Below are 21,950 nucleotides of genomic sequence, written 5' to 3'. Positions count from 1 at the left end.
AGTGGGAGGGGCAGGACTGGAAGTGGGAGATGTAATGAGTGAGAGGGGGAGATGTCAGGATTAATTCTTAAACCGCCCCCCTTCCAAAAATAGAAGTCTAGATCTATCCCTGATTTTTATCTACAAGTAAAATGGCCAGGTGAGGTTTGCTACACTTGCCCAGCTGCAGCCGCTCCTCCCATGGGCCTTTGCGGAGCTCGTGAGTCACACATCACTACCTCCGACCACTAAGTCCAGCAAGAGGTCAGAAAAACAAGCAGGGGTGGCCTCTGGGAAAGGAGTGTTGGATGAGGTCAGGAATGCTGTGCTGGGAAAGGGGTGCTGTGCTGAATGAGGGGTGGTGTGCTGGGACAGGGGTGCTGGATGGGGCCAGGAGTGCTATATTGTATAGGTCAGTGGTATTTATATTGCCGTTTGGTTCCTTTATATCCATACTGTAGTTGTAGTTGTACTGTATTAGTATATTTTGTGAGTTTCGCATTCATGTATAAACACTAAGCTTTAGTGGTGGGGTTATCTGCTAGGGGGCACAAGCCAAAATCTTGCCTAGGGCACCAAATTGGCTAGGGCCGGCTCTGCCCTCACCCCAGAGTTATCTCAACAGCCCCACTCTGCCCCCATAAGCATGAAAGCAGGCATCATCTCACCAGCTCTCAGACTGCCCCCCTCACTGGCTCTCAGGCAATAGAACCCATTATGCTGTGCCCCCTGTAGTTATACCCTTTATGCAGTTCCACCTTTGTGCCCCTTATGCAGTTCCCTCTGTAGTTTTGGTCCATATGCAGGGCCCCCTAAAGTAGTGCCCCATATGCAGGCCTCCCTAAACTAGTGCTCCTTATGCAGTGTCCCCTGTAGTTTTACCCCATATGCAGGGCCCCCTAAAGTAGTGCCCCTTATGCAGTGCCCCCTAAAGTAGTGTAAAGTAGTGTACCTTATGCAGTGCCCCCTGTAGTTTTGCCCATATGCACTGCTCCCCAAAGAAATGCCCCTGTAGTTTTACCCCATATGCAGGGCCCCCTAAAGTAGTACCCCTTATGCAGTGCCCCCTGTAGTTTTACCCCACATACAGTGACCATTATGCAGTGCCCGCTGTAGTTTTACCCAATATGCAGGGCCCCCTAAAGTAGTATTCCTATTGCAGTGCCCCCTGTAGTTTTACCCCATATGCACAGCCCCCTAAAGTAGTACCCCATATGCAGTGCCCCCTGTAGTTTTACCCCATATGCAGGGCCCCCTAAAGTACTGTTCCTTATGCAGTGCCCTTTGTAGTTTTACCCCATATGCAGGACCCCCTAAAGTAGTGCCCCCATATGCACTGCCCCTTAAAGTAGTGCCCCTTATGCAGGCCCTCCTAAAGTAGTACCCCTTCTCATTATGCAAGGCCCCCTGCCCAGTACTTACCTCACCACGCTCCCGATGCTGCAGCACCACCGCTGCCTCTGCCAGGTCTGATGCCGCGCAGGGCAGGCACGCTCCACACATCGACAGGTGACTTCATGACGTCACCCGTGCAGTGAATCACTGGGAACGCTGGCCTGCCAGTGTTCACAGTTCTAAGGAGCCACATGAGTAGGGGTTTGAGGCGGAGCGCTCCGTGACTGTCTGGGGGGAGGGCGTATTGTAGGACAGGAGGCCCCTTTGTCAGTCTGGCAGTAGCGGCGACGGGTGGTTAGAGCAGGCCGGGCCCCCCTTCTCTGTTGGACTGCCCGGGCCCAGGACAGCAGTCCAGACAGTCCCCCCATGATGGCGGCCCTGAGCACCATGCAAAGGAAGCAGGTTTATACAAGTACTGAAAACCAAGATACCTACGGGGTAAATTTACTAAGATTCGAGATGGTCCCGATTTTCAAAGTGATTTATCTCGCTGGAATTCGCCCAAATTCGCGTGATTTAATCCCTTTTCTTTTACCAAATTTACCAACAGGCGTTTTGAGGCTAAACGAGTTTGCCGATGGTTAAGCAGAACGAGATATCTCTCCCGAGTCACTCGTTTAGCTGGAGATTACTCACCCGAGATTGCAGTGTTTTCTCTCTGCAAATCTCTCCCGAGCTAGCAGCCAGCACATATCAGTGAGATACAGTCAGGTGCATAAATATTGGGACATTGACAGAATTTTCATATTTTGGCCTCTATTCACCACCACAATGGCTTTGAAATGAAACAAACAAGATGTGCTTTAACTGCAGACTTTCAGATTTAATTTGAGGGTAATTACATCCAAATCAGGTGAACAGTGTAGGAATTACAACAGTTTCTGTATGTGCCTCCCACTTTTTAAGGGGCCAAAAGCAATGGGACAAACTAAACTAATCTAAATCTTAAAAATTTGAAAAATGTCTCTAAAAAAATTACGTGAGGTCCCCCCCAAAAACACTAACCATCCTCGGGCGTGCCAGCCTGTCCAGGTTCTTAACATTACAGGGAAAAAAATGTTTAGGGATCTCCCGTAATGTAAGAACCAGCACAACGCAGCAGGGACAGAGCTGGTTTTAAATATACGGCGAAAAAAAATGACATGAGTTCCACCGTATATTTAAAACCAGCCCTGGACCCTTTCTAATGGGGGACTGATGCCACAGCCAGGGGTGCCCTTTCACCGGGCCCCCCAGCCGCAGCATCAGCCCGGACCATTAGTCAGCCCAGGCTAGGGATCCCTGGGGAGTTGGTGACCCCCCCCTATAAAGGGGTCATCCTCTCCAGGGGCACCCCTGGCCTAGGCTGATAGCCCGGGGCTATCCCCGCCACCCCTGGATGGTGAGAGGTGGGTTGATAGTGTTTGGTGTGGGCCCTTAATGCCCCTCATGCCGGTACTTGTGGTTCTCCAAGTACCAGCATGCAGGGGAGGCTTGCGGGGACCTGTAGTTCCACTGTAAAGACAATGATGATAAATCTTTTTTTACACTACACCAAACACTATCAACCCACCACCCACCACCCAGGGGTGGCGAGGATAGCCCCTGGGCTGACTAACGGTCAGGGCTGGTGCTGCGGCTGGGGGGCCCGGTGAAAGGGCACCCCTGGCTGTGGCATCAGTCCCCCGTTAGAAAGGGTCCAGGGCTGGTTTTAAATATACGGTGGAACTGACGTAATTTAATTTTTTCGCCGTATATTTAAAACCAGCTCTGTCCCTGCTGCGTTGTGCTGGTTCTTACATTACAGGGGATCCCTACACATTTTTTTCCCTGTAATGTTAAGAACCTGGACAGGCTGGCAAGCCTGAGGCTGGTTAGTGTTTTTGGGGGGGACCTCACATCATTTTTTTTTCAAATTATCCCTATTTTTACCAGTTACAGAAAGAAACATACACAAATCACAATGATTTGTGTATGTTTCTGACCATCTCGCAGCTCAGTTGGTTGAGAGTTTGAAAAGTGATTTTGACAGAGAGTTTGCTCCTATCTCTCCCGAGCTTGTCATCCCGATTTTTGGTAAATTTGAGAGATGTATGTTTTAGGTGAAAAGTACTTCAGATTTCGCCCAATGGTGATTTGATTCAAGATTGCTATCTCACCCGCGTTTTGCGAGTGAGATGAGAGAAATCTCTCAGTAACTCATCCGACTTTGCCTTTAGTAAATTTGCAAGCAGGGAAAAAAATCAATAAATCACCTCAACCTATCTCGATTGTTAGTAAATTTACCCCTTACTGTACAATGCAAAGTAACAAGCTGGCCACTGAGAAGAAATAAACAGCAGTCATGTGAGTGTAGCATCTTTCATACACAGTGGTTTTGTTAGGGACTGGAGCACAGGAATGGACAGTAATGTGCACAGATTTCAGTAGTGACAAGAAAGAGGACTCTGAAAATGGAATGTGAGCACATTATTCCAGAGTTTTAAAGAAACTTGAAAATCACTTTTGCATAGGTCAGACAGTTACAGAGATCACTTTCTAAATGCTAAGGATACATCATCGCTCCTTTCTTTGAAGCCAGTTTTCCCACAGCTCACCTTTGAACTTTATTTAGCCCCCACAAGGTAGTTTGGGGTGGATTGTATTGCTGAGCACATTTCAGGTCACATGAGTCTCTATTTTTTCGATTAACAATTGTTGGAACCTTACATTAGCTATAACATAGGATGACTTTTAAAGCCTATGTTAGATCATGTTACAACACACTCTAACACTAAGGGGCATATTCAATTGGGCGCAAGGTTTAACGAGGTAAAAACCTCACGCGCCATTTTGGAATACCGTGGGTATGCGCGCTCCTGCTAGCCACGGTATCTAATAAAAAAAAAAGTGGTTGCGGTGTTTTCAGCTCTGAGAACATAATTAGTCCTCGGGGAGACGGGGGGTGGGGGGGGGGCAGAGCAAGTCCCAGCGACTTTCCCCAAAAACAATGATTTGGGGAAAAATCACACTTGCTCTGGAAGTGCGTGAAAAAAAACCTCCCGGGGCACAAAAAGGAAAAATACACGCACCTATTTGAATAGCAAAAATCCCGCACGTGCGGGTAAAACCTTGCAGGAGCGGGATTTATGCTATTCACGCATCCAATTGAATATGACCCTAAGAGTATGGTGGGAGGCTTTCAGTGAACCATTCAAGTGGCTTTTGCATAGAGCGTGGCTGATTCTGAGTTGGAAGCAAAGCAAAAAAAGATGTAACTTTGCAGCTGAACAAACCATGTTGCAATGTAAGGGGTGCACATACATTTATTTTTTACATGCAGGGTAAATACTGGCTGCTTTTGCATGTAGCCCACAAATACTGGACAGCTTTATTTTCACACTGCAATTTAGATTTGAGCTAGAACACGCCCCTGTCAAATATAAATCTCTCTGCACATTTTACATCTGCCCTACCTGCAGCATAACATGGTTTTGTCAAAGAGCAAAGTTACTTGCTCTTATTTGCTTTGCTCCCAACTCAGTATCCATCCTTGTATGCTTCTGTGCTAACAACTGACCACTCTCTGTAAGTGAGCCAGGTTTTACCCAGTAACTGAAGCTTTAATCAAGAGCATATGTGGGGAAAAAGGACAGAACACGGATTTCATGTAAGCAGAGCCGACATAGATTCCATGCCTATGGTTCATTTACTGTAGTTGGACATTTGCATACAACAATACTTTGCATGTGTAGTAAGTATGATCATTTGCAGTTTCCATTTTCCCAAACTGTGGGGCCTATTCATCATCGAAGGCCGTATGGCCTCCGATGATGAAGTATTGAACTCTCTACGATGGATACTTAAATATTCAACTCGCAGCGAGGGATAGATTACACTGGAGCAATTCATCATTGCTCCAGTGAGGGGACAACTGCTCTGAAAAGCAGCTGTCCCCTCGGTCAGTATCGCAGCTACAGAAGTAGCTGCGTTACTTACCTCCTCCCGTCAGCCCGGCTACACATGCGTAACCCGCATGTGTAGCATTTTGCTGAATACCATAGGGGTCCTATCAGACCTCTGATGATGAATAGCCCGGTAACTTAAATATGCCGAAGCTAGCGTTACCGCATGGTTACCGGGGCCATTTATCATTTGACGAATAGGCCCCTCAATCATTAAAAAGGTAATTTGTACAATCATAAAGGGATCAAAATATGTAATGGAATTTATCTGCAACTATCTGCAAAATGCTAAACTAAACAAAGGATAGGATAAAAGTAATTAAACCTAACTTGTTCTTAAATTTAGTAACATAGGATTGTTAGTTTCAAGTTACCTGGCTGCAGATTGTCTACGAGCATTCTGTGACTACCATGTGAGATCTTAGTGGAATTGCCAGTCGCTAGACTTCTTGTGGTGAAGACATCAAATCTGCAGAATTTATCTTCACCACACAAGGCTTCTGTCTGCTCAAACAATGGATCACTCACATCCTCCTCCAAATAAAATATGGGGATGAAATCTGGGTCATGCTTCAGTATATAGTTGTTGATGAGGTACTGAGAGTCATACAGAAATAGTGAACTCTCATTGGTCACTGCCCCTGGAGGAAAGAAATGTAATATAGGTGAGACAAAAAGTTAGATTCCAAGAGAAGAATACTGGAACATAAAAATGCCTGTATTGTAAAATGTGATTGGGTATAAACTAAGTACTAAGAGCAAAACTCATAAGTATTCATACAGTTGTGCCTTACCAGTCTGTACAAGAACACACACCTAGCCAGAGCACAGCAATGGTCAGACTATGCATGCAAAGTGCAGGTTCATTGCAATTTTGAAGGTCAAATTCATAATGAATACTGTAGATCAGGACGTTCCCACTGAGCACAACAGAGAACCAGACTTGGCTCTTTGTCCTTAATTTAAACATTTTTAGCATTCTCCCAATATACTGAACTTTTGACCATCATATATATGACATTTGCGCTTGGCAAGGAGTTAATGTGACTTATTTATCGTAGCAAGGAAGGTTATTGCCACCTTTATCTCAATTTTCAAATGGTGAAATGTAGTTTTGTAAAAACTTTGGTATAGTGCTTTTTCTGTAGGTAGGGCTGCAAACATTGGTGGCAGTAGTGGGTAACCTTTTGGGCTACACTGACCGAAACTGATGGTTTTGTATAATTGGGCCTTATGTCTAGAGGTGCTGCTTTACCCCTTTTTAGGGAGCGTTTCTTTGCATTACAAGAAATGTAAAAATTAGGCTTTTCCGCTGGCAGTGTGCTGCAGCTCACCCATGCACAGTGCAGTCAGTCTACGTGATGGGAGAAGGGACTATGGCCCTCACTCAGAGGCGCTTGCATAATGCGAGCGGTCGCTCTGAATGAGGCCGGCCGTTTGGGTTTTGAAGTGCGGCCTCCTGGTCGCTAGCTAAGCTGTGGGTTACCACTCACAGCTTTAGCGACCGACCAGGTTGATGGTCGCGGTGGTCAAGACCATCGCGACCATCAGGGCTTGCGACGAGACCCTAAGGTTGGGTCTCAGCAACCGCAAGCCCCAGGGTGCTTCCTGCTCTGATCGAGCAGGAAGCTCCCCACTGACATCACTGCTGATGTCAGTGCGGCCGCCCACAAAACGGCAGACGCCTGCAAGCCCCGGAGCGAGAGAGAAATTGTCTTGCTCCGGAGATCACTACAAAAGGGGCGGCTGTCGATGTTGATCGACAGCTCGCCCCGTTTTGTAGGCGGGGGGATGGCTACACAAACGGAGGCGTTCCTTAAGGAGTGATGTCAGTGGGGAGCTTCCTGCTCGATCAGAGCAGGAAGCTCCCTGGGGCTTGCGGTTGCCGAGACCCAACATTAGGGTCTCGTCGCAAGCCCCGATGGACGCGATGGTCTTGACCATCGCGACCATCAACTTGGTCGGTCGCTAAAGCTGTGGGTGTTAACCCACAGCTTAGCTAGCGACCAGGAGGCTTCACTTGAAACGTGAAGCGGCCGCCCTCATTCAGAGAGAGCACTCGCTTCTTGCGACCGCCTCTGAATGAGGGCCAATGTTTTTATGCAAATTCAGATGCATCTTACATTTGCAACTCCATCCCCTTAGGGATGTGTGAAGGGGAGGAAATGACCGGGTAAGCACAGGCAAATTACAGTAAAGAGGTGTTAACAAAAATGTGACCTAGTTTTTCCTGAACAAACCACTTATAGGCCTATCGCGAGCCACTTATGCTACAGATGCAAATGATGCAAAGATCAAAGCTGATGAAGATAATCATCTGCACAGACCATGCTGCTGTAACAAAAAAGGTTCAAAACATTTACATCAGGAGGGTACAGTAGTAAGGGACAAAATCTAATTAATATATATATATATTTTATATATATATATATATATATATATATATATAAAGATAGCCAGTGTTAGGGATGTAAATAGCATAGGGGCTGCTTATGCTATGGAGCTCATCAGTGAGGGAGGCCTGAAATGGGTTTTCAAGTGCTCCGCAAGCCTATGCATTGCGCTTCTATTCATGCGCAGCCTGGAGCTGGAGAATATATTTAGTGGAGTCCAATTTTGCGCATTGCCTCTCAATGCATTCTAAGAGCAGAGCAAAAACCTTGTTGCAAGATACTGTATGTATCACATGACTTGGGCCACTCTGCTTGTTTTTCCACCATCTAGCATGGCAGTTCAAGTTCCAGGTGTTCTCTTCCCTCAGCCGCAAATACAGGAACATTGGCTGGGAGCGCAGTCAGACATACACGTGTAGAACAGTCCCTTTCTAACTTCAGCACATAAAAAGGAGTCACACCCACAATTCCCTGCTAGGTGATTATTCTCTCTCTGGGGGAAATGTACTAAGGCCCTCATTCAGAGCCGCTCGTTAGCGGCAGTACGCTCGTTCCGAGCGATGTGTGCACATCTGCGCATGCGTACGGTTTTTAGTACGCATGCGCGAACCAGTCAGTGCGGCCGAAAATCGTTGGTACGCAATATAGCGAGGGCCTGCTATTTCGAGTGACAGAATGAGGCGTATGTGGGTGGTAACAGGGGAAGGTGCTTGAAAATGGGGAGTGGAGATCCGAACGCAGGCGTGCTTAAAGGTCAAAACGGGCGTTTTATGGGTGTGTATATTTAAAACAGCAGCGTCATTGTTCACGTCACTGGGTTATTTTATAGCCAGAACTGCTCGCAAATTTGTGGTAGCAAACACCAACCACAAGAATAGCGAGCAGTTCATACGCTGGTCGATGTACTCGATTAATCTAATAAATAGCGGACATGACGTAGGATGCGAGCGGCCAGGGGGCGTTTTTAACAAATAAACGAGCGTATGTTTTGCTCGCTCGTTCAGACTTAGAGGTGTGAACAGACTGCAATGTGCGTACGGATCATTTGAATAGCCACCCCTTGTTTTTAAACGAACGACCACAAATAGCGAACGGCTCTGAATCAGGCCCTAAGCCTTGGAGAGAGATAAAATGGAGATAAAGTACCAACCAATTAGCTCCAACCTGTCATTCTGCAAACACAGCCTGTAAGGAGATAATTGGTTGGTGCTTTATCTCTCTTCAAGCCTTGACATATCTCCCCCTCTGTAAGACAGTGTGCACCTCATTCAACTGCAAAGTTTGCTGGTCTTGTTTTGCCTTAACCCCTAATCTGCCTGCTCACATGGACATTTGACATTAGATTTGTATTCTTGATTTATCCTCTGCTTCTGTCTTAATACATTTGCTGGATTAAGTGTGTGTACTGTATCAGATGTCAGATTGTGAACATACTTCTCCTGCTTTAACCCTTTATCTGCCTGGATATTTATAATTGGATTTGGAATCAGGATTTAACCTCTGTGTTTGCTCTTTTGTATTGTTTGAATTAACTGTGTACTAGAATCTTAGTTTGAGAATGGACTGATTCCTTCCTGGCTTCTACTATTTGCATCTGTGTGTGAACCTGATCCTGCATTTTCCAGGTGAGCAAACCCTTTATTATCTTGAATCTGATTTGTGCCTTGCTGTATATACCTGAAATTATATACATCTGAAACATTGATTACTACTCAGTAAACCTTGTGACGATACGCATTTCCACTCACCCCGCTCCTCTGGCTAGTAGAAAGGATATAGTAGAAAAGAAACACAGAGATAGAACCAAAGAGAGCAAACAAAATAATGTAATATTTTGCACCAAAATCCAATGGGTGCAGCCTTAAATGAATACGCAGTTCCTCACAAATAAGAGCACAGGGCCTGATTCAGAGCCGCTCGTAAGCGGCCGCTCGTTCGCTATGAACGATGTTCGCACAACTGCGCATGCGTATGGGTTTTAGTGCGCATGCGCAAACCAGTCATTGTGGTCGGAAATCGAGCGTTCGCAAAACAGTGAGGGGCTGCTAATTTGATTGACAGAATGTACCGTTTGTGGGTGGTAACAGGGGAAGGTGCTTGAAAACGGGGGAGTGGAGATCCGAACGCAGGCGTGCCTAATGGTAAAAAGGGCGTTTAATGGGAGTGCATAATTAGTAAAGGAGCATCATCGGCCACGTCACTTGGTTGTCTTTTAGCCTGAACTGCTCGCAGTGATTGCGGTAGGAAAAACCTACCACAAGCACTGCGAGCAGTTCAGATGCCTTTCGATGTATCCGATTAATCTAATAAATACCGGAGATGACGTGTGACGCGAACGGCAAAGGGGCGTCTTTACAAAATAGTGAGCGCATTTTTCGTTCGCTCACTCAGACATAGAGGCGTTAACAAACCGCAATGAGCGAGCGCTCAATTTAAATAGCCGGCCCCTTTTTTGGAACGACCGTCCGCAAATAGCGTCCGGCTCTGAATCAGGCCCACAGTCCACAAATCCAAAAAACAGATTGCAGGTGTACTTCTGTACAGTGTGGAGTAAGGTATATTTTCACCACAGAAGTATGCATTGCATCCCCGATCCTGGTTCATAGATGTGCCCCAATATGTTACAAATATCTTGCTACAAACAAATAAATGGGTGACTATATTTCATCAGTTATGTCTATAAATAATATGTCCTTTTCATCTATATTGATTTACTCACAGTCTGCCCCAAACTGGAAAATCTGCTCTGGGCTAGCAGTAAGTGGCAACATAGTGCCATTCCTCAGCATGAGATCATCCGCAGGATCATTGTTCATGACGCCCAGAAGCCCTTGGGTTTTGTTCAGGAATATATCAGGAAGAAGGATGGAGACACTCAGAAATCCGCCTCTTGCTCTCACTTCCACCCCAGCTCCAGAAGGGAACATCGCAGTGACATTTGAATCAGTTGCAGAAAATACAAAAACCCCTGAAAAAATTGTAAAGAAGAAGAGTGAGGTGGGTTAAACCTCTAGGCTGGGGGGCTCTCTTGTGTGGGTATCACATGTTGCCCATACTCAATTAGTTTTTTAGAAGTTAAATTAATTAAAAAAAAAGCTAAAAAATTTTTCTAACAAATTTAAGTTTCTGTATCTTTTTTTATTCTTCTTCTTGTTATTATTATTACTATGCTTTGGTATTTATGTGGTATACACGCACGACACCCCTTCAGCCAACAGAAGGTTTGGTGATGTCAACAAGATACTGTAGTTATATATATATATATATATATACACACATATATTATATATATATATATATAATTATATATATATCGCAGAATTGATGTTGATATATCTGCTGGCTGTCGGACAGTGTGTGCAGTCAATATGTCTGTGAACCGCGTCGTTCACAGACATATCGCATTGGCTGTGCTGCACGGCCAATGAACAGAATATGTTTGCACACAGCGGAAGCCGCAGGGAGGAGGGCGGCCCCGCCCCGACCTGCCAGCGTGACCCGCGGCTGCCAGATAGATGATGACCGTTCAGTGTATATGAACGACCATCATCTAAAGATATATCTGCAGATATCACTCGATCTGCAGATATATCTGTCAGGTGTGTACCCACCTTTAGATAGAGCAAGTAACTGTGTACCAGGACAAGCCATGCTGCAATGCAGGGGGTGCAAATACATAATTTTATTTTTTGTATGTTGGGTAAATACTGGCTGCTTTCGCATGTAGCCCACAAATGCTGGACAGCTTTATTTTTACACTGCAATTTAGATGCACATTTTACATCTGCCCCACTTGCAGTACAAGGTTTTACCAAGGTGCAGTTTTCTTACTCTATTCCCAAATCTGAATCAGGCCCATTGACAGATAAGGTCTCTGGCCCTGATTCAGAGGCGCTTGCAAAAAGCGAGTGCTCCCTCTGAATCAGGCAGGGCGCTTGTTTTTTTAGTTGTGGCCTCTTGCCCTTGCAGTAGGGTCTCGTGGCCGCAAGCCCCAGTGGACTTCCTGCTCTAATAGAGCAGGAAGTCCACCTACTGACCTCACGAGTGATGTCAGTAGGGCCGCCCACAAATGGCAGGCGTTCCTGCAGGAACGCCTCCATTTGCCCAGCCGCTCCCCCTCCCCGCCTTCCAAACGGGGCGAGGTGTCGATCAACATCGACAGCCGCCCCTTCTGGATGCGAGCGCCGGAGCGAGGTCTTTTTGCGCTCGCTCCGGGGCTCGCGCACGCGCATGCCGCGTGTGCACACTGGCACACCCATCGACCCGCTTGCGAGCGCTATGCGAGCGGGTCTGAATCAGGCCCTCTGTTTCTTAAATACCAATTAAATAATATCCTAGTCTTCACAGTAAAGGTGCATACACACGTAAAGATTTTCTGTCCAACCATCCAACTAGTTGATTGGTTGGAATGAAAATCTGGTAATGTATGACAGCAAATGACAATCAGCAATTTGCTCCCAAACGTCGGAAAATGGACAAAAACTGTTGTTTGAACAAATTGTTTAGATCAAACATTTAACAAAATTGTCTAAACAACCATTTTTATCTGTTTTCTGGCATTTAGGAGCAAATTGCTGATCATCAGTTACTCCCATACGTTACCAGATTTTCATTCCAACCAATTAACTAGTTGGATGGTTGGACAGCAAATCTTTACGCGTGTATGCACCTTTACTGTTATTTATATTAAGAAGCAGTGGAGTCTCTGCAGTTGAAGCAGCAGACTTTTTTGTTGACTGTTTGCTAGTCTATTTATTATCATGGCATGTATATTGCAAAGGTACAGTACTATTTGTGTTTGATAATTATAACATTGTATACATTTTATATGTATTCATGTATAGCCTTTCAACATTACCTGAGCCAGAGTTCCGCGAAATGCATATAAGGTAAAACAGGAGAGTGCAAGAACCTACATGTACATGCCTATGGACATAATGGATCCATGCAGCCTTTCAGTGTCTTTGTTACCTGTACTGAGCAGCTTGTCCAGTGACATGCCAACATCAGTAGGACAGTGAGACTGGCAGTGCAGTGTATGTGCGCAACGCTCATGTCCAATTAGTTTTTCATATACACCTACAGTGCTAGGAAATCTTAACTACCAGACTTTCATACTTGCATCTCACTGCTCTTTATACTGTCAGTGTGCAGCTGATCTATGTGCTTAGAACAGTTACCAGCAGGATTCCCTAAGAAGCAACCTCTAATGAAGAGGTACAGTGTTACCTACAGTAACTGGACATTAAGGGGCATATTTACTAATATTCAACCTTATATTTGATTTTAGGTCATTTAAAATCAAATGAAATCGAATCAAACCGAAATACGAATTAACTGTCCAAATCCCACATTTACTAAATTTGAGTTTGATTTTAAAATCGAAATCGATTTTGAACGATTTGGCCTAATGTTTTCTTCGGTTTTGAATGTAGAATTCAAAATCAAACTCAAGATCGAACACAAAATCCTCAAGATAATAGACATGCTTTATGCTGGCATTTTAGCATGAGCAGATGCCAGTTACAGAAAAATATGCAGAGATCAGTTAGATCCATGCATACTTCTGTGTAAAAAAAAACTATTAAAGGTAACTACTAAGTGCACAACCAGCATCTGGCTTTTCTGATCTGGTCTTGGTGCATTTCTATTTTTTCACACAGAAGCATGTTTGTATCTCACTGATCTGTGCATGTTTCTGTGTAACTGGTACCTGCTCATGCTAAAGTCACCAGCATAAATCATGTCTATTATTTGGGGGATTTTGTGTTCAATCGAATATTAGAAAATCAGGGGATCCTATGTTGGTCTATGTAAAAGTACCGATGTTTAGATGATTTTTGATTTTGAAGGGGATTCATTTTATATCCAACATTTGATTTTGACTTTAGTAAATCTCTGATGCTCAAAATTGAATGCAAATCGAATGCAAAATCACCCAAAACACAAAATCAACCAAAATAGAACTTTGATAAATATACCCCTAATTGTGCAAAAGCAAACAATCCCTTATAACATGGGTAATAGGTAAAGAAAATAATAATAAGCAACAGCTAAACTAAAATAATAAAACAACTTAAAGCATTTCTTGAACTTATATTTGTTCACTACACCACAACACCCAAACTTTCAACTGTAGGTTGCCAAGTCCTTTACCAATTCCTGAGCATGTACTGTATGTAACACATTCACATGGGCATAAAACTAATTTACCTTTCATATCCATCCAACTCTGCTCATCAAAGCTGAGAACTTCTCCATTCAACAGGGTTTCCAGTTCATGTTGGGTTCCACTCTTCAAACGCACTTCAACGACATCAGATTTATTTTCTTGCATAGCCACTGAGGAAATGCTGGCCACCTTTATGTCAGGGACTGAACGGCGGACTCTGTCCTCATCAAGAAATTTAGCAGTGAAGTCCTTGGTCGTTACTTATGAGACAAAATTGTACATTCATTGATACAAAATTGGATGTCTTTACAGTTTATGTTGGTCTATACTGCTGCAAATGAACACATCCTCAATTAGTAAGACACACCACATGCCCCGCACACTTTTCACTAATAGAGGTAATTATTATTATTATTATTATTATTAGAGTATTATTATTATTATTATTATTATTAGTATCTTTTATTCAGTACTAAGTTTTATTTATTTAATTTTCCCCAGCAAAGTACTCTTTGTGCCTAGTTGTACGGGATTATGGGTCTGGCTGGAAATGCACATGCAGCCTAATTTGTAGTAGGGATGTGCGCCGACCCCCGTGTTTTGGTTTTGGATCTGTATCTCCTTTGTGTTTTGGATCTGAATTTGGTTTTGGCAAAACCGCCCTTGAGTGTTTTGGGTTCGGATATGTATTTTTTTTTAAAAAATCATAAAAGCAGCTAAAATCACATAATTTGGGCCTGTTTTTGTTCCTACAGTATTATTGACCTCAATAATATTAATTTCCATTCATTTCCAGACAATTTTAACAACCTCACAGCTCACAATATTGTTTTCATCCAGTTTAGGCCCATAATTTGCACCAATCTAGCTGCCTGACTATGCTAAGTGGCAGCAGTGGGCTGCCACTTAGCATAGGCATATAAGGACATGGCATATAAGGAAACATATGTTTTCATTAATCAAGAGGCCTGAGGGAGATGGAGTATGTATGTAGTATAAGGCAGGGAAAGGGAGGGTTGATACATTTAAGTTTTTGATTCCAAAGCAAATTTATGAGGGAGGGAGATGGGGAGTAATTTTCAAAGAATATTTGACTCATTCACATCAGTCCTTGCCCCAGTTGAGCTTTTTTTTTTTCTTAAATTAAAGGGGCATGCAGGAGATGCTGTCTGTGGCAGCACACAAAACAAAAGCTCTGAACTGGAAAGGGGCAGAGGGATTTTTCAAGTATGGTACGAAACATCTGTTATCATTGTGCTTCTGGGATTATGGATGGGAAGGCTGGGAGGGGAGGAGAGAGAACATCCCCAGATATCATCACAAAATAGCCTTTCCATTTGCTGTTTGAGTTGCAGCTGATCAAACATGGCTGTTACGATCAAGGAAAACCAAGCCCACAAGGTTGGTATCTACAAATCAAGGTTGAAAAATTACATAAGAGTAATTTGCAAGTATACCTATTTGTGGTTTAAGTTGAAATAAATACATTATGAAACTACACTGCTCAAAAAAAATACAGGGAACACTTAAACAACACAATGTAACTCCAAGTCATTCACACTTCTGTGAAATCAAACTGTCCACTTAGGAAGCAACATTGATTGACAATCAATTTCACATGCTGTTGTGCAAATGGAATAGACAACAGGTTGGAAATTATAGGCAATTAGCAAGACACCCCCAAATAAAGGAGTGGTTCTGCAGGTGGTGACCACAGACCACTTCTCAGTTCCTATGCTTTTTGGCAGATGTTTTGGTCACTTTTGAATGCTGGCGGTGCTTTCACTCTTGTGGTAGAATGAGACGGAGTCTACAACCCACACAAGTGGCTCAGGTAGTGCAACTCATCCAGGATGGCACATCAATGGGAGCTGTGTCAAGAAGGTTTGCTGTGTCTGTCAGCGTAGTGTCCAGAGCATGGAGGCGCTACCAAGAGACATGCCAGTACATCAGGAGATGTGGAGGAGGCCGTAGGAGGGCAACAACCCAGCAGCAGGACCGCTACCTCCACCTTTGTGCAAGGAGGAACAGGAGGAGCACTGCCAGAGCCCTGCAAAATGACATACAGCAGGCCACAAATGTGCATGTGTCTGCTCAAACAGTCAGAAACAGACTCAATGAGGGAGGTATGAGAGCCCGACGTCCACAGGTGGGGGTTGTGCTTACAGCCAAACACCGTGCAGGACGTTTGGCATTTGCCAGAGAACACCAAGATTGGCAAATTCGCCACTGGCGCCCTGTGCTCTTCACAGATGAAAGCAGGTTCACACTGAGCACATGTGATAGACGTGACAGAGTCTGGAGACGTCAAGGGGAATGTTCTGCTGCCTGCAACATCCTCCAGCATGACCGGTTTGGCAGTGGGTCAGTAATGGTGTGGGGTGGCATTTCTTTGGGGGGCTGCACAGCCCTCCATGTGCTCGCTAGAGATAGCCTGACTGCCATTAGGTACCGAGATGAGATCCTCAGACCCCTTGTGAGACCATATGCTAGTGCGGTTGGCCCTGGGTTCCTCCTAATGCAAGACAATGCTAGACCTCATGTGGCTCGAGTGTGTGAGCAGTTCCTGCAAGATCAAGGCATTGATGCTATGGACTGGCCCGCCCGTTCCCCAGACCTGAATCCAAATGAGCACATCTGGGACGTCATGTCTCGCTCCATCCACCAATGCCACGTTGCACCACAGACTGTCCAGGAGTTGGCAGATGCTTTAGTCCAGGTCTAGGAGGAGATCCCTCAGGAGTCCATCCGCTACCTCATCAGGAGCATGCCCAGGCGTTGTAGGGAGGTCATACAGGCACGTGGAGGCCACACACACTGCTGAGCCTCAGTTTGACTTGTTTTAAGGACATTACATCAAAGTTGAAGCAGCCTGTAGTGTGTTTTTCCACTTTAATTTTGAGTGTGGCTAAAAAACCAGACCTCCATGGGTTAATAAATCTGATTATCAATCATAATTTTTGTGTGATTTTGGTGTCAGCACATTTAACTATGTAAAGAACAAAGTATTTAATAAGAATATTTAATTCATTCAGATCTAGGATGTGTTATTTTAGTCTTCCCTTTATATTTTGAGCAGTGTATATTTAAAAAGTAAGCGTCAGAGCAGCGACACAACAGCATGGCAGTTTAAAAAATAGGACATCTATTAAACTTTTGCAACACAGCATTGGCAGATAGGATGGCAGTTTCATAAACCATAAAATTAAAAATGCCAGGCAGCAATGCCTCAAACAGCACATAATGCAAATAAAAGAGGTTCAAGATGGAATTGTCATTTGGCCCTTCCACCCACCCTTATGTTGTGTATAGGAGATGCACAGTTTAACAAACCAATCACTTCAGCAACAGGGATTGCCAAATGTGGCTGAAATGATTGGTTTGTTTGGGCCCCCACATAACAGGCTACCAATGGGCAGCTAACATTGCTGGCAATGATCTCTCCGTGCACAAACTGGCTTTACAGAGGGAAGACGTTGTCACCATTATCATCTGATTCCTCACCCTCATCAGTGTATACATCATCTTCACACAATATTAATTCGTCCCCGCTAGAATCCACCATTACAGCCTCAGGTGTCTCTGTAATTTTTGGATGTAATTGGCGGTAAAGGTCTTCCTCGTAAAATTTGTAGTTCATTTTGATGAACATATATTTTCCACATTTTGAGGAAATAGCCTCCTACGCCGATCGCTGACAAGGTTACCGACTGTGCTAAAAACTCTTTCTGAGTACACACTGGAGGGTGGGCAGCTCAAGTAAAGCAAAGCCAATTTGTGCAAGGACCTCTAAATTGCCTTTTTTTCCTGCCAGTAGTGAAACAGACTGTCTGACATACCTATTTGGATGCTATCATTACAAAGTCCTCAACCATTCTTTGAATGGTGACCGTATCAGATGAAGTCATGGTAGAGGTCTCATTAATTGTAGGCAATTCTTTTAAACCTGACTAGATGTAAAAATTTGGTTGTGTTGACTCATCTGCATCACTAGTGGGTATTTTTTTGGGAAAGTTAAGTCTTATCCTAGCAGCCGCACTTGCTGGAGAAACTGAAGGAGTAGCCACCGCTGCATCACGTGCCGCTTGAGCTGACAATTTGCTTACCAACAGCTCTTTGCATCTCTTCAGATCTGTCACCGCTGGGAAGAAAGACACAACGTATGAAAAACCTGGGATCGAGCATGGTCGCCAAAATGTATTGCTGCGATTGGAAGATCCTGACAACCTTTGGATCCTGGCGAAGGAAATAAAGGACTTGATATACAAGTCCGACATGCTCAGCAGAATCGCTTTGTTTCAGCTCCTCCTTCAGTTTCTCAATCTGCTTTTCCATCAATCGAATGAGGGGAATTACCTGACTCAAGCAGTGTCTGAACTCACTTCACAGGTGACTACTTTGAAGGTTTTCAGCACTTCAGCAAAGTATTTACGGAAAGTATTTTCCACTTAGTTTGAGTAAGGTACAGTCCTCTTCCTATCTCATAGTTCGTTGTGTAGCTTTGGATGGCTTTTTGCTGTTCCTCCATCTATACAAGCATATAAAGGGTGGAGTTCCAACTGATAACATCCTCTTGCTTTAGCAGGTGACAAGGAAAATTCAACATTTCTTGCAGGTGCTGCAATCTTCTACATGCACCTGCTGAATGACGAAAATGCCCAGAAATTTTGCGGGCCACAGAGAGCAGAGAGCAAATTTAATATTGTGAGCAAAACATGGGACGTGTTGGCATTCACCCAGCTGTATTGCTCTCACAATATTGGTGGCATTGTCAGAAATCACAAATCCCGAGGAGAGTCGAAGCGGGGTAAGCCATTTTGCAATGACTTCCCTGAGTGTTTCTAATAGGTTGTCAGCAGTATGTCTCTTAGTGAAACCAATTATACACAGAGAAGCCTGCCTCTGAATAAGTTTATTTTTCTTAGATGCTGCTGTTGGTGCCGCTGAAGGCAATACACCCACCCAGTGCATTGTTACAGTCATGTAATCTTGCGTTTACCCTGTTCCACTTGTCCACATATCTGTGGTTAAGTGGACAGTGGGTACAACGACATTTTGGAAGACACTAATTGCGTTTTTTTAATGTCTCTGTACAGGCTGGGAATTGCTTTTCCAGTGAAGTGGAACCTAAATGGGATTTGGTAGTGGGGACAGAGGACCTCAATTAACTGTCTAAAACCCCCTGCACTAATGGCGGGCATCGGATGCACATCTAATACCAGCATAGATGTTAAGGCGTCAGTGATCCGCTGTGCAACTGAGTGACTGATGTCATACTTGTTCCCCCTTGCAATGAATTGTTTAACAGTCAATTGGTTTTTAGAACTACTACTAGTAGTCTTCCTGGTCCCCTTCTGGGATGAAGATCCACTCCCAGCAGCAGCAGCAGGCGCAGTGAATAAGGATTCTTCTGAGGAATACAGGATAGGGGAGGACTGAGTTAGCCTTATCAGATAGGCTGCAGGACTATTTCCGATCATGACTGAGGATATTGTTGATGAAGGTGTTGATGGTAAAGATGCCAGGTGCTTGGATCTAGCAGAGAGAAAGGAGCTAGCTGATTCTGAACTGCTTGTTGTTACTTATTTAGCCAAAGTTTCTGAATTTTGCAAACACTTTTGATAGATGCGCTGTAGATGACGTAACAGGGAGGCGGTTCCTAGATGGTTAGGGTCCCTACTTCTTCTTACTCTGGCATGACAATGGGTACAGATGGCTTGACAATTGTTGTCCGATTTTGGGTAGAAATTATTCCAAATATAAGTGGATTTTTATGTTTTATGCCCAGGCATGACAATAGGCTTTTCCTTATCATGGGCAACAACTGTTTCCACTGGGGCCTGATTTACACAAACAACATCCTCATCATCAACATCCTTATTAGCATCAGCTACACAAATATCCCCTCATCCTGGTGCACTTCCACAGAAACATCCTCAATTTCTATGTCATCATGCAGATTTGTGCTGCTCATCCCCACATTTGCAGAGGACGCACAAGTTGTAGAAGGAGGAGAATGCACCTAATAAAATAGCTAAAAACCTGCACCTGCAGGAAAAACCTAGCAGGTGCGGGATTTTTGCTATTCTCGCAGCCTATTGAATGTGCCCCATAGTGTCACAATACGTGGATGATAAACTGCGGTCTGGCAGGCAGTGTGTCACCGAACAATAATTTTTTTTACACTGGGGAAGAGCACCCCTGGATGAGGCAGCAGCCCCTTGATGAACAACACAGCACCCCTTTATAGACAACAAAGCTCCCCTGCGGAGTGCGGACGGTCCACCTGCAGAGTCACAAATTCGTGGATGATAAACTGCGGTCTGGCCGGCAGTGTCACCGAACAATAATAGCGTAGCTAGCACACACAAAAAAAAATTATATTTTTATTTTTCGTGGAATGATAATTATTCATTTTAATTATTATATTTCTTTTACACTGGGGAAGAGCACCCCTGGATGACACAGCACCCCTTTATGTACTGCAGCCCTAGCCCCTTGATGGACAGGACAACACAGCAGCACCCCTTTATGTACTGCAGCCCCCTTTATATACTGCAGCCCCAGGCCCTTTGAGGACAACACAGCAGCAGCTCTTTATGTACTGCAGCCCCTTAATTGACATAACAACAGTGATACAGCAGCATCCCCCCCCCACACACACACTTTATATACTGCAGCCCCAGTCCCTTTATGGACAACACAGCAGCAGCCCTTTATTTACTGCAGCCACCCCAGCCCCTTGATTGACAGGACAACAGTGACACAACAGCACCCCCCCTTTATGTATTGCAGCCCCAGCCCGACAACACCGCACTCTTGAACAGACAGAGCAGCACAGAGCACGTCTGTTCTCTGTACACTATACACGGAGTGAAAATGGTGCTGAAAATGGTGCCCATCACCGAGACCTTTATAGAATCTAAAACCCGTGAGAATCCGACAGCGGGATGATGACGTTTTGCCTCATTTTGGATTCTGAGTTAGGCGGGAAAACCAGAGCTGGACTCGGATCCGACTCGGAATTGCAATGTTCGGGTGGGTCCGGTTCTCGGAGAACCGGACCCGCTCATTTCTAATTTGTAGTATATAGGCATGATGGTGTATCAGTGCTGTCTTGATTCTGTATCTTTTTGTATTTGAACATTAATTACAAGGGTTATTTATGTACTTTCAAATCCACTTACACACAATAAATGTGCCTGCATGTCAAAAAAGTATTCCCATTGAAAATATAGGATACAGTACCCCCTGAATATGGAACCTCCTTAGATCCCATAAAGAGTAATGTAGTAGTCATTTTGTGAAGAGAAAGAGGCTTTCCGGCCTCCTGTTAAATATGCAATCTCCTCCCCTTGTATATCATTTGAATATTTAATCTGACAAAAACGAAAACTCTTGTTATTGCATATGGCTGTAACTTAAAGTGCATGTGTTTACCCATCAAGCATTAAGCTTGGAATATCCAATTCACCCAGCTTCTCCAATCCATCCTGTAAATATGAGCACATCAAGGCAAAAATGACATTAGAAATGGAATATGTGTCGACTCTACTCAAAGTAGACTAGGAAGATAAACTGTGTCTTGCTAGAGTGAGGGTGTCATCCTGACAAAAGTCTGCAGTACTATATGTGACGTGAACAATAAAAAGCATTGGTTTCTCCAGCAAGATGTTGTTGGTGTGTCATCTACTGGCTGGCAATAGTGTTTGTCCCATTTAAATCCATGGCAAAACTAATAGACACAAAAGAGCAATTTGTAATAAATTATGGGAAGAGGCCAGTGGTTAAAATATATAATTTTTCTTTTTAACACACAGTAACCTAAAGAACTCTGTAGATCATTGTTTTGAAAATGCTGGCCTGGTTTAATAACATTATATAATGTCAACTTACTGTCCTGAATCTTAATTCATCATATCAGATAACATACCTATAAAAGGTGAGGTCCGACACTGAATGCTCAGGGAAGGATGAGAAGAAGTGACCATTAAATACTCTCCTTTACCTTTAAAGGAGTAATCCAAGCCATCAAAACTTATAACATGGGGCTCTCCAAAAGCTGAGGCTATAGTAGAAGATAAGGAA

The 21,950-nt window shown here is 44.1% G+C and overlaps 1 protein-coding gene across 1 annotated transcript in view; it reads right to left on the bottom strand.

Moving 5' to 3' along the window:
• The window catches only part of SUSD2 (sushi domain containing 2), a 289,389-nt gene that overhangs the window by 164,767 nt on the left and 102,672 nt on the right, over positions 1 to 21,950 (bottom strand). Inside the window, exons 9-12 of the mRNA XM_088449259.1 lie at positions 21,796 to 21,930; positions 13,904 to 14,122; positions 10,410 to 10,658; positions 5,672 to 5,938 (exon numbers count right to left, since the gene is read on the bottom strand). Coding sequence (XP_088305385.1) covers positions 5,672 to 5,938; positions 10,410 to 10,658; positions 13,904 to 14,122; positions 21,796 to 21,930 — 870 coding nt within the window. The remainder of the gene's footprint in view (positions 1 to 5,671; positions 5,939 to 10,409; positions 10,659 to 13,903; positions 14,123 to 21,795; positions 21,931 to 21,950) is intronic.

This window comes from Taudactylus pleione, unplaced genomic scaffold, assembly GCF_031769625.1.
Source record: "Taudactylus pleione unplaced genomic scaffold, aTauple2 ptg000479l, whole genome shotgun sequence".
Classification (NCBI taxonomy): Eukaryota; Metazoa; Chordata; class Amphibia; order Anura; family Myobatrachidae; genus Taudactylus; species Taudactylus pleione.
The sequence above is the reverse complement of the archived record's forward strand: the minus strand, read 5'-3'. Positions and strand labels throughout refer to the sequence as shown.